This window comes from Hyaena hyaena, unplaced genomic scaffold (assembly GCF_003009895.1).
Source record: "Hyaena hyaena isolate Hyena2069 unplaced genomic scaffold, ASM300989v1 scaffold_248, whole genome shotgun sequence".
In the NCBI taxonomy this organism is placed as follows: Eukaryota; Metazoa; Chordata; class Mammalia; order Carnivora; family Hyaenidae; genus Hyaena; species Hyaena hyaena.
The window spans coordinates 1,462,327-1,475,808 of NW_024080881.1; the positions used below are offsets into that span (position 1 = coordinate 1,462,327).

The window sequence follows — 13,482 nt, forward strand, 5'->3', positions numbered from 1 at the left end:
CACTCTTGTCTAAAAGAGCAGGGGGGCTCCCCACTCCTGCCTTGGGTCATTCTCTCTCCCTTACCCAGCTTGGTTTTTCTCCAAAATTCTTAGCTCAGATTATATCTTGACACAGCTTTTCTGTCACCTTCTGTGACAGTGCAAACTCCAAGTGACGTATTTGTCAGTTTCATCCCGCACATGTCAGTGCCCGACAAATAATAGGGGTTTAGTAAATGTTTGTTAAATGAATCAGTAGAATTTTACCACGCACCTGGCTAATCTTGTGGGGAGCCTAGACCTTTTTAGGCCACACCACAAAAATGAAATTATAATGTGGCTGAGATAAAATGCCATTTGTTCGAGTCCTGTGAAAAGTGCCACCTCATTCATGAATGAGTCCCTGCATGCTCCTCTCATCCCCAGGAGCAGGGCACCTGGCTGTTGTATCCCTGGCTGCCGGCATGGTGCTAAGTATCATAAGACCGGGCACCTGTCTATATGATATCAATAAGGAACAACGGATTCTGAGTGATACTAACAAGAACTAGCCACGACACACACCCAGGTCCCACCCTGGGCATGCACATCGGTGAAGGGGTGTGGAGGGGAGGGGAGCCTCTGAGGAGGGAGGAGAGAAGGAAGGAGAGTGTTCTGGGAAGGGGTCAGAGTCCAAGGCACAGCAGTGCGGCCTCACGAGCCCCATGTAATCTGTGTAGAAATGACTTCAGAGGCCAGATTGATCTGCAAGGCGAACCTTGTGCGCTTACGTCTAGCTCCCAGGGGAAAGCTTGCAGGGCCGGCCTCTTGAGAGTTGGGTCGGCGTGGTCTGATGGGACAGACGACCCTTTTGAGATGGACAGTGAACCTCTGAGACCCAGGGGCCCTCCCAGAATGGTGCTCAGTGGCCCGAGAAATTCGTGCTCAGCGGCGGCGGCTTTCTCCCAGTTCCTGAATCAGGTGGCATGAAAGGAAGCTGTCTGCTGCCACTACCAACATCAGAGATTAGGAGTCAGACTCCTGTAACTCTGACGTCAGCTCTAGTTCTCATTTGAACCCGTATCTCTAAGTGTGATCGACGAAATGCAGACAAACACACAAGCATAAAATCCACCGTGTCCGGGCTGACCACTGCCATGGGGAGGATGACATCTCAGGTCTAACGAAGTATTCAAAACGGAAAAATGTTTGCCGTCCTGTGCCCCACATTTTAACTTAATGGTACAGAAACATGCTTTCAAATCTTTAATAAGACTTTAAAATTTTAAAATTTAAAATTTAAATTTCAAAACATAAAAATTTAAAAATAGTATTTTGAAATCAAATTTCTGCAGGGAATTCCAAGCCACGGAGTGTAAGCTATGGCCCACCCCACGCCTCACACACATGCACACGTGCACACATATTTTCCCCAAAAGCTTCCTTATAATACGCCCGAAGTACTCAGTTCAAAATTCAAGCAAATTATTAAGTACGGAACGAACTGAACAGAAAAAGTCACAGCATGATTTGAACAGCAGCCATTACTTCCGCTGTCTTCCACCGCGCGACTGAGACTTCCTTTTACCTGGAGCTAGTTTCGGGAACGGTGGCTGCCACCTTTGTCCTGCACTGCCCGTACTGGCCCCCCTCCTGCGAGCATCCAAGTGTGGCCGGGTAATTATTTTTTCTCAATTCCCACAGCACGAAGGCAGAAAACAGACCAAGCAAAATGTGTTGCTGCTCTTATCGTATATTCCCTAAAGTTCAAAAAGAGTATTGAACCATCAGTGAGGGCCTGCGCTTGACACAGGATTAAATGCACAAAACCAGCCTCACCTCAGACTGGCCCAGCTTGTGGCCGAGGGATGCAAACTCAGGCACCCGTGGAGGTAGACAGGGACCCCAGGCTGCTGAGCTCTGGCCAACGGGGGAGCACAGGTCCTAGCTGAAGGAAATAGAATAGGCAGGAAGGGTTGTTATACGGGCCCAGTATGGCCAGATTTTCTTTTCAAGATAATCAAGGCTGGGGCGCCTGGGTGACTCGGCCGGTTGAGCAGCAGACTCTCGATTTTGGCTCAGGACGTGATCCCAGGGTTGTGGGACTGAGCTCTGCGCTGGGCTCCGTGCTGGGCATGGACCCTGCTTAAGATTCTCTCTCTCTCTCCCCCTCTCCCTCTCTGCCCCTCTCCCCCACTTGCACTCTCTCTCTAAAATACAAACATGTTTAATAATAATATAATAATCCAGCAGGCTTTAATGTGACTCTCTAGATTTTTTTTATGTCAGGATTCAGTTCTAAAAGTGGTGTTTTTTTTTTTAATGTTTTATTTATTTCTAAGACAGAGAGAGAGAGACAGCGTGAGCAGGGGAGGGTCAGAGAGAGAGGGAGTCACAGACTGAAACAGGCTCCAGGCTCTGAGCTGGCAGTCAGCACAGAGCCCGACGCGGGGCTCGAACCCACGAACCGCGAGATCATGACCTAAGCGAAAGTCGGACGCTCAACCGACTAAGCCACCCAGGCGCCCCTAAAAGTGGTTTTTAAAATATTCAACATGGCTACAGCCTGATGTAGCAGCCTGTTTGTGAGCTCTGGGGGGCAGGAGGTGGTTTCAGTGGGCTTGAGGCCCTAACCTGCCACTTGCTTAATTGCTTCCGGAAGTGGTCACTTCACGTCCCAATTGCTTGGTGCCGAAATTCAGTCAGCTGCTGAAGCTACTGTGCAGTGGCCAAGGGTGCTGATTCTCTTGGGTTCAAATCCTAACTACTACCACACTATACCTGCCTTGTCACTTTGGTTGAACACTCCAGGCTCCAACTTCCTCTCCTGTAAAATGCACAATCCCTCTAACAGGGCCATTATGGGATGAAATGAGGTGCTGCATGCAAAGCACCGAACTGCAGAGGGAGCACTGGATGACAGGTGTCAGCTATTGCCATCTGTAAGCTTGGTGCCTTCCCCCTCCCCATCCACTCACAATTAATTAGCAACCCTGTTCAGCAGGACTTCTACAACCCCCTCCAATCTATCCTCCAGTTTTTGATCCTACTTTCTCTGCCTCAGTTCATGGCCTTGACCTCTCTACCTTGAACTGTTCATTCTTTTTTTTTTTTAATTTTTAATGTTTTATTTATTTTTAGGAGAGAGAGAGAGAGACAGCGTGAGCAGGGGAGGGTCAGAGAGAGAGGGAGTCACAGACTGAAACAGGCTCCAGGCTCTGAGCTGGCAGTCAGCACAGAGCCCGACGCGGGGCTCGAACCCACGAACCGCGAGATCATGACCTAAGCGAAAGTCAGACGCTCAACCGACTAAGCCACCCAGGCGCCCCATTAAACTGTTCATTCTTAATATATACAAAGTTTTATTTGTGTGAGAGACACAGAGCGCAAGCAAGGGAGGGAGGGAAGACAGAGGGAGACCTAGAATCCGAAACAGGCTCCAGGCTCTGAGCTGTCCACACAGAGCCCGACGTGGGGCTCAAACCCATGAACTGCAAGATCATGACCTGAGGTAAGTCGGACGCTCAACCCACTGAGCCAGCCAGGCGCTCCTTGAACTGTTCCTTCTAATGATCTAATAATCATATCTCCTGCATTGCTGAGCACTGACTCAGTGCTCCACTCTGATCCACCCTCATGCTGCGCCCTATTGATTCCGTCTCTCAGTTTGGTAAACTCTGTAAAGCGAAGACCTCATGGTGTCATTCTCCCTGTCGCCTACAGAACAAAGACTAATTTCCTTAATCCTGCTTTCAAGGCTGTCCCTAGGCTCTCCCAAGCTCACATCCTGCCAGTCTCCATAATATTCTCTCTGCTCCAGCTGCACCTAACGACTGTTCTTCCTTCCTCCCGACTGAGCCATGCAGTCCCCAGTCATTGTATATCAACAGTCTTCTTCTCGCTGCTGAGAATGAATGTTTGTCTTCTCCTCACCCAGTGTGGACCCCTTCTCACCCTTCTAAGTCCAGGCCCAAGTGGTCACCTCTGCGAGGAAGGCTTCTCTGATGCCCCCCACCCCAACCAACTGCACGGCCAGGCCCTCCCTCCTCTGAAGTTCTACCACACTTAGTATCTAGCGCCCTCCTAGCCCGCCTCACAGTGCACGGACATCTACTTGCTGCTGAGGGGTCTGTCTCGACAGAGGATAGGAGGCCAAGGGCAAGAACCTGGTCCTTCACGCTTTTTGCATTCCCAGCTGGCACACAGTAAGTGTTCAGTGTTTGCTGAATGAATTAATGGGACAGCCAAAGGGGGAATTTAAACAGAAGCAAAACAATAATGTCATTTTTAACACATTCTGTTGCAAGAAACAGGATCTTTGGGAAATATGCAAAGAAAAAATAGGATAATAGAAATACATAAAATCACTCAAGAGCCTCAATGCCCTCAAACTTGTGCATTTTGATTAATTTTAAAGGATATTACATCTATAAAGTTCTGGCTACCTAGATGATTGAAAATATTGGCACTTACAAGATGGCCGCCATATGTCGGGGCGTCTCGATCCTCACTTTTTCTTTCTGTGGCCTGGGTGGAATGCATCTGGTGTCCCAGGAGAAAATGTAATCCGTCCAAAGAACAAGTCTGGTCGTTAGCTTCATAATTTGTGTACTGTGCAGTGCAATCGGAGAGACCCACACAACTGTCTTGACCTCATGCCTAGGGAGGCCTCCTTTGAGAGAGGCCACAACTTCTCGGTGCTCAGAGAATCACCAGAGGAGAGGAGGCTAGGAGCAGGCGATCTTGGGAAGGCAGAGATCTGGGAAAGAAAATAAACATGATTGCTTTTTGGCATTTATGTTCTTCAGAACTTGCCACCGAACCGCTTGTTCAACAAGCCTCACTGAGTAGACGGACCAGCTGTGGCCCGGTGTCGTTCCCCGCCCCTGGGGCAGGATCACAGACCTTGCTTTGGCAGGCTGAGAAACTCAGCAGCAGGGCTTATTTCATAGGAACAGGGCGACTAGTTCGTCAGAGTGCTTTCCAGTGCAGCTGCGGGCCTGGCAGTTTCTAGCCCAGGAACTTGACATGGTTCCCATCTCAGAGAGTTAGTTGTTGGAAGGATTAAATGACAGAGAGCATGTAAAGTGCTTAGCAGGGTGCCTATGAAATAATTCAGATTATCAGAAGAATTCAGTAAATGTTGGCTATCGCTTGCAAAAAGAGCCTACCACTAGGGTTGAGCCTTCTGTAGCTTATCTTTACAATTCTGCCCACACCCAGTATCTCTATTTTATTGTCCAATTATGGGATCAGAGTTCCTAGAGAATAGAAGGATAAGCAAGCTATAAACGACTGACCAATAAATGAGCAGAAATAACAGAGGTGAGGAGAAGAAAATAGGCCACATACACAGATCACCTGGCGGTATGCAATGGCTCAAGCATGAAAATGGATGTGGATTCTCAGTGGCCATGAGTGAAAGGAGAAAACAAAGGGGCATGCCTTCAGACTATTGAGGGAAAATTCTATACCTAGACAAACCTCAAATATGGATTAAAGGTATTTTCAGGCATTTGAGGCCTCAAAATATGTGATTTGTTCTAAAGAACAGGGTAAATTATTCTAGCAATTTCTCATTAGATGCTAAATAGTATTGACGCAGGTAAAGTCACTGAACATGACTTTAATTCATAACACAAATATATGCTGAGCGCCTCCTATGTGTTGGGTAGACAGCACACTAGAACGGGGAACAAACAGGCTCACACTGATTCCCTCATGGGGCTTACATTCTAGTGGGGAGAGACGATAATAAAAAATGACTCAGTCGGTTAAGCGTCTGACTTCGGCTCAGGTCATGATCTCACGGTTCGTGGGTTCGAGCCCCACGTCAGGCTCTGTGCTGACAGCTAGCTCAGAGCCTGGAACCTGTTTCAGATTCTGTGTTTCCCTCTCTCTCTGACCCTCCCCTGCTCACCCTGTCTCTCTCTCTCAGAAACAATTTAAAAAAATTTTTTTACATTTTTTAAAAAAGAAAATAGGCTTAAATTCTTTAAAAAGTCAAAGCTATTAAAAATAAAACTAGAGGGGGGCGCCTGGGTGGCTTAGTCGGTTAAGCATCCGACTTTCGCTTAGGTCATGATCTCGCGGTTCGTGGGTTCGAGCCCCGCGTCGGGCTCTGTGCTGACTGCCAGCTCAGAGCCTGGAGCCTGTTTCAGTCTGTGACTCCCTCTCTCTCTGACCCTCCCCTGCTCACGCTGTCTCTCTCTCTCTCTCTCTCCTAGAAATAAATAAAAACGTTTAAAAAAAAAAGTTTAAAAAAAATAAAACTAGAGGAGATTAACGTAGATTAAAACAAGTTAACAAATGCATTCAACATATTAGCCCTGAAGGGATGCTGGGTCAAGGATAAAAGGTTATAAAAGATCTTTTGGGAACAAGGAAGGAAATTTTATTTTATTTTATTTTATTTTATTTTATTTTATTTTATTTTTAAAGGAAGGGATTTTAAATATAGATTTAATGTTAAATGATATTAGGGAATTATTCTTAATTTTTAATTTATTAAATTTAAAATGTTTTAATTTACTTAGGTATTGTGGATATGGAAGAGAAAGTCTTTTTTTATTTGTTTTTTAATGTTTAATTGTTTTTGAGAGAGAGGGACAAAGAGTGTGAGCAGGAGAGGGTCAGAGAGAGAGGAAGACACAGAATCTGAAGCAGGCTACAGGCTCTGAGCTATCAGTAGAGAGTCCGATGCAGGACTCAGACTAACAAACTGTGAGATTGGACCTGAGCCGTAGTTGGATGCTGAACCAACTGAGCCACCTAGGTGCCCCATAGGAAAATGTCTTTTAAAAATTATTTAAATTGATTTATTTATCTTGAGGGAGGGAAGGGGAGAGAGGGAGAGAGAGAGAGAGAGAGAGATTGAGAGAGAGGAGGTGCGCGTGGGTGGGGGAGGGGCAGAGAGAAAGGGAGAGAATCCCAAGTATGCTCTGCATGTCAGCACACAGCGCAATGTCAGGTTCAAACTCATGAACCGTGAGATCATAACCTGAGCTGAAATCAAGAGTCGGATGCTTAACCGACTGAGCCACCCAAGTGCCCCTGGAGGAGAATGTCTTAATTCTTAGATCTGTGAAGTACTACAGATAAGCACACAGGGCAAACTATTACCAACTGTTGAATCCAGGCAAAGAATATTTAGTTGCTCTAAACTTCCAACTTTTCTGTATATTTTCAAAGGTCCAAGGTGCCTGGGTGGCTCAGTTGGTTAAGCATCCGACTTTGGCTCAGGTCATGATCTCACGGTTCGTGGGTTCGACCTCTGTGTCAGGCTCTGTGCTGACAGCCAGCTCAGAGCCTGGAGGCTGCCTTTGGATTCTGTGTCTCCCTCTCTCTCTGACCCTCCCCTGCTTACGCTGTCTCTCTCTCTCTCAGAAATAAATAAAACATTAAAATTTTTTTAAAAAAATAAAAGGTCCAAGATAAAAAGTTGGATAAAAAAGGAAGGGAGAAGATTAGAAAAAGCATAAACAACTTTTTGGAGGAATTTTGCTATGAAGGGAATGTATTAGTTTCCTAGAGCCACTGTAAAAAATTACCGCAAACTGCATGGCTTAAAAGAACGGAAATTTGTTCTCTCTGGAGAATAGTGTTCTGGAGGCCAAAAGTCCAAAATCAAGGCACTGGCAAAGGCCACGCTCCCTCCAGAGGCTCTGAGGGAGAATCGTTCTTTGCCCTTCCAACTTCCGGTGGCTCCTAACACTCCTTGACTTGTGGCCGAATCATTCCTGCCTCTGCCTTTGGGGTCATGTGGCCTCCTCTTCTTCTCTGTATCTGATCCCCTTTGTCTCTTTCTTATAAGGATACTTGTGATGGCACTTAGGGCTCACCCAGATGATCCAGAATAAACTCCTCCTTTCAAGATCTTTAGCTTAATCTCATCTTTTGCCATGTCAAGTAATATTCACTCTTCTGTCCTATGAGGCAATATGCAGCTTCCTGGAACCAGGAAGTAAGTATATCTTTAGGGGGCCACTTCTGTGCCGACTACAGGGAGCCAGAAAAATGGGACAGTATCCAGAGGGGCATATGTGGTCAAGGTTTTGTGTTTTTTTTTAAAGATAACGTTTTGTTTTTTTTAAAGGTGTGTGTGTGTGTGTGTTTTAAGATGAGGGCAATAGGGGCGCCTGGGTGGCTTAGTTGGTTAAGCGTCCGACTTTCGCTTGGGTCATGATCTCGTGGTTCGTGGGTTCGAGCCCCGCCTCGGGCTCTGTGCTGACTGCCAGCTCAGAGCCTGGAGCCTGTTTCAGTCTGTGACTCCCTCTCTCTCTGACCCTCCCCTGGTCACGCTGTCTCTCTCTCTCTCTCCTAGAAATAAATAAAAATATTTTTTAAAAAAAGTTTTAAGATGAGGGCAATAACAGCATGTTTATAATAACTGATTTAGTACTTTGCTAAAAGTACTAACTGGTTTTAATACTATGCTGAGGTTTATTTGTTTAGTGTGTTAGTCACTTTGACCCAGGAATATTCGTAAAGGAAATAGGAAGTTACCTTCAAGATGAAAATCAGGGTTACACTTGAGAATTCAATTAAGAATAATCAAAATGTATTGGAGGAGACTTTTTGTCAAACACAGCAGATTGAACACACATGTGTTTAACGCCAAACCTCACCAAGATGAAAATAAAGGGATAAATATAGTATAAAACCATAAACAGTGAAGACCATTAATTAACAAGCCCCGTCTGTGCACACAGACTAAGATCAAACATTTGAGGAAAACCTCCAACATGCACACACACACACACACACCTGAAAAAAGGGTGGTAGGGGGAGAAGAATTCAAAGGAAACAATAAGAAAAGCAGAACAATTAGAAACAGGAAAATTCTTCCTTGGAGAGCTAAGAGAACATGTACACGAAACAAAAACAGAAATGCTATATATATAAAAAAAGAATCAATGAACAAGAGAATTGAAATTTTTTAAAAAACTTCAATAGAAAGGATAAGATGATAAAGTTAATGACACTATCCAGAGAGTAGAATAAAAGAGGGACAAATGTAGAAAAAAAGGTAAGAGCCCCAATCGGGCTCCAAATTCCTACAGTAGAGCCACCGAAAATGAGACAAGCAGGCAGGGTGACCCGTCAGAGTGGTAGAAAACAGGTAATTTACATAAGGAAGAAAAACAGGACATATCCAATAGAATAAAGGTTTTAGAAAAAAGAGAATAAAATTGTAATTATAAACAGTGATACTTAGAAGTTAGAAGATAGTGGGGCAATGCCTTTAAAATTCAAAACGAAAAATATTTCCAACCTAGAGTCCCATAATAGCTGAGCCTTGTAGCTCTTCCTCTGCATTCCCTCCTTGCAGACTCAGATGCTCTCTCATCTCGTATTTACACCTTCTGGGTCAATAATGTTCTGCTCAGCTCTAATTTCTCCTCTTTGGCTTGCAATAAATCAATCAAATATGAGAGAAGAATCAATAGATTCAGGCAGATACGTTATCACAAAGTTTACCTCCCATGGTCCCTGTCTCTAGAAGCTATTAGATGACGTGGTTGGCCAAAATAAGGCTGTAAAACAAGAAAGAGGAAGAAGATCTAAGATCCAGGCAGTAGGAGATCCAAGACAGAAGAACAGAGAGAAGTGTTAAGAAGCCCAGGAAAGCAGCTATGGAGCAAGCCTGGAACAGAGCCACTCTACGTCCAACCCAGAGGACAAAGAACTCAAAGAAGGAAATTGCTGGGGGGAAAAATGAAATTAATACATTATCTATTAGGTTTGACTATATGAACAAAAATATGGCATGGGCTTTACAGATCTTTCAGAGACTTCGCAGAAAATTAGCAGAGGATATGTAAAAAACTTAACCATTTAGGGGCACCTGGGTTGCTCAGTGGGTTAAGTGTCCAACTTTGGCTCTGGTCATGAACTCAGTTCATTAGTTCAAGCCCCATGTCAGGCTTCTGGCTCTGTGCTGACAGCTCAGAGCCTGGAGCCTGCTTCAGATTCTGTGTCTCCCTCTCTCTCTGCCCCTCCTCTATTTGTGCTCTCTCTCTCTCTCTCAAAAAAAAAAAAAACATTAAAAAAATAAAAACATGAGTCTATTATAAATTTGTGTCATGATATTTATGATATAGTGAAGTTTCTACTCCACAGAAATACTACAGACTTTTAAAAGTACACGGAGGTGGGGCTTCTGGATGACTGAGTTGGTTAAGCATCCAACTCTTGGTTTCAGCTCAGGTCATGATCTCGAGGTTCATGAATTTGAGCCCCGTATCAGGCTCTGCACTGACAGCGTGGATCCTGCTTGGGATTCTCTGCCTCCCTCTCTCTGCACCTCCTCCCGCTCACTCTTTATCTCTTCCCCCAAAATAAATAAACTTTAAAAAAAGTAAATTATAAATAAATAAATAAATAAATGTACATGGAGGAAAAGGGTGAAATATTTCTTTCATCCTAACTATCCATGGCTGCGTTCCGTCATCTCTTACATCCCTGTCCAAGAGACAAACAGGATCTAAGCTAAACAGCCTAAGTTTTGACATTGATCTCTTTTTTTTTTAATTTTTTTTTAATGTTTTATTCATTTCTAGGAGAGAGAGAGAGACAGCGTGAGCAGGGGAGGGTCAGAGAGAGAGGGAGTCACAGACTGAAACAGGCTCCAGGCTCTGAGCTGGCAGTCAGCACAGAGCCCGACGCGGGGCTCGAACCCACGAACTGCGAGATCGTGACCCAAGCGAAAGTCGGACGCTTAACCGACTAAGCCACCCAGGCGCCCCGTGACATTGATCTCTTGACAGCAGGCACTCAGGAAGTCTTCTCCCTTCCCTGGGATGAGAGTGGATGATGGATGGCATGTGGAAGTCATAAAAGAAAGAAAGCCCCAAAACAGACTGACACAAGAGGAAAAGTCCATGTGATTAGATGAGCCACCTAAGTCAAAGTTGGAGGGGTGCCTGGATGGCTCAGTCGGTTGAGTGTCCAACTCTTGATTTTGGCTCAGGTCATGATCCCAGGGTTGTGGGATCAAGCCCACTGTCTTGCAGCACACAAAGCATGGAGCCTGCCTGGGATTCTCTCTATTTTCCTCTGCCCCTCTCCCCACCCCACACTTACACTTTCTCTCTCTTAGAAAAAAAATCTATATATACATATATACACGCATACACGCATTATATATATGGTGTAAATATATACACATGATATATATAATGTATATACAGTATATTTATGTATATATACATACAATGTATATATGTGTATATACACATATATAATATACATTATATACCTAAAATATAGGTCAAAGATGGAAACAATAACACAAATAGTTGAGGTAACTTCCAATTGAGTATGAGCAACTCAAATTTGATGTGTGAAGGAGAGGGAAACCCATGGAAATGGTGATGATGGTGAAGTGACTGAAACAGTGGAATCCAGCAATTATTCTGGAGGCACTTGGGGGCCAGTTAGAGGGAAGAGCCATGAATGTGAACTTGGTCCAGATGTATGGGGCCCTGCAAGAGGCCTGTCCCATGATATTGTAAAACTGGCTTACATGGGAGGGCCTACAGAAAGATTAAAGGAAATAACTTTAAAACCCAACAAACATGATCATGAGGAGGGGATTTGACGTCTTACTTTTTTTTCCTTCCCTTCTTTATTTTCTTTGCTCTTGCTTTGGTCACTTTGGAGCCTCTCATTCTTCTTCAGGATCCTCTTTCAGAAGTTTTCTTTGCTCGCTCCAGCCTACATCTTCCTTCACAACCTCCATTATCTATCTTTTATCCTTCTGTAATTTTCCATTTTTCTCACTATGCATTCTTCTGTATCTCGTAAACCCAATCACACATTAAATGAAATCTTCTAGACCATCCCAAATCCATTTCTCAAACACTTCCCTATAAGCCCATCAGTCACAGTTCTTCTCCAAGAAACCAATCTCCACTTTTCCTCGATCAACACATTTTCAGATCTTTTCTTTCTCCTCAAAATCCTAAAAATGTTCCCATTTCCCTTTCTCTACTCTTCTTGGTTTCCTTTGGTCTTGTTCTCCACCTTCAACTCCAGAAGCTCTTCGTTCCCGTGCTCTCCTTTCCTCTCTCAGATTTACCTCTTTGGGGTAAATAATTGCTTGGCTCTACTTTATCCTCTTTGACTTATAATGCTTCCTCTATCTCCTTCTCTTTCTTTCTTTAGCTTCAGTCCTTCATCTGCCTCATTCACCACTACCTTCACCTACAACCTCTTTCTCTTCCACAGTAACAGATTCAACAGCAATATCATTCACTACACCCAAGACCTCCTCAGTTCCCGCTTCCTCAGCCCCTTCGAGCCCCTCATCATTCCCTTCCAGTCTTTCAACAGGAATTTCCATCTCAGCATTAGTAACTTCTACCACTCTTTCAATACGTTCTTCATCTATGCTCCCCATTCCGGAGTCCTCCAGCTTCTCCCCACTAGTGCCCAGTTTTACGGCACTTGACTGCAGTTTATCTCCAGTGGATCTCAAATCCTCTCCACTAGTTCCCAGCTTCTCCCTCCTAAATCGGTGGTTCTCTCCACTTGACCCCAGCTTCTCTCCACTTGACCTCAGTTTCTCTTTACTAGACCTCAGTTCCTCTCCACTCAGGTTCTCTCCACTTGACCTCAGTTTCTCTCTACTAGACCTCAGTTTCTCTCCACTCAGCTTCTCTCTTGACTTCAGCCTCTCTCCACTTGATCCCAGCTTCTCTCCACTTGACCTAAGCTTCTCTCTACTAGACCTAAGTTTCTCTCCACTAGACCTCAGTTTCTCTCCACTCAGCCTCTCTCCACTAGACCTCCGCTCCTCCTCATTCTGCCCTAGTGTATATCCCCTGGATCTCAGGTCCTCTCCGCTGGTTCGCTCTCCAGTAAACTTTAACCTGTCTTTAAAACCAGACCCCCTCCTAGATCCTGCTGCAGTCCGGACACTTTCAAATTCAGCGCCTATTTGGCCTCTGATTTCTTGCTTTCCCCACATCGCCCTTGGGCTGTTTTGCCCCAATTCTGCCGAAGCCTGTAATGCACCTGCTACACTGTGGGGTGGCTTCACATCCATCTTTTCCTGACTCTTGCCTGACTTCTCTTTGAAGACCCTCTTTTCCACACCTTCCAGTCTCCAGTACTCAGGGTCAGCCTTAGGGTCCGACATCCTAGGCTTTTGTGTATTTCTACTCTGAAGCTCCATTCTCTTCCCGATCACAATGAGCCCGTTCCAGGGCACCCACAATTTTTCTCGCAGCATCTGGGCCCCTCTGCTTCCTGGCTCCGGGCACGACCGCTGGTGATCCCGGGCCCGGCTTCCGGCCTTGCGGCGTCCCTTCACTGGCCTGTGCTGCTTACCCCGCACATCCCTCATGCCCCGGAGCGAATATCCTAACGGAACTCCTTTCTCCACAGACATTACCCCTCACCTTCGTCCCTGGCCCACCACCCACCCCTGCTCCCCATTCCCTCCCCCCACCCTCCCCCGCAGCCCACTGGCCCGCCGCCTCGCCCACCGCCCGCAGGGCGCGCGGCAGAGCTAGTGCG

At 45.4% G+C, this 13,482-nt stretch overlaps 1 protein-coding gene and 1 non-coding gene across 2 annotated transcripts; one reads left to right on the forward strand and one right to left on the reverse strand.

Moving 5' to 3' along the window:
* The first annotated feature begins 8,094 nt into the window (after nt 1–8,094).
* Nucleotides 8,095–8,179, forward strand: TRNAE-UUC. Its single transcript has one exon. It is a non-coding gene; the product is annotated as a tRNA-Glu (tRNA).
* Nucleotides 8,180–11,908: 3,729 nt separating this feature from the next.
* Nucleotides 11,909–13,358, reverse strand: LOC120240126. The gene is made up of 2 exons (XM_039244754.1): nt 12,576–13,358; nt 11,909–12,518 (listed from the first exon to the last, which is right to left on the reverse strand). Exons 1-2 carry the CDS (start codon nt 13,352–13,354, stop codon nt 12,146–12,148), a joined length of 1,152 nt encoding a protein of 383 aa, XP_039100685.1. The 5' UTR covers nt 13,355–13,358; the 3' UTR covers nt 11,909–12,145.
* Nucleotides 13,359–13,482: the final 124 nt, after the last annotated feature.

Excerpts from the sequence above, each read along its gene's own strand:
- LOC120240126 (XM_039244754.1), bottom strand. The coding sequence starts at position 13,354 with ATGTCTGTGGAGAAAGGAGTTCCGTTAGGATATTCGCTCCGGGGCATG. Across the intron at positions 12,519-12,575 it reads TCTAGTAGAGAGAAACTGAG|GTCAAGTGGAGAGAAGCTGG; the intron begins GTCAAGTGGAGA and ends AGAGAAACTGAG.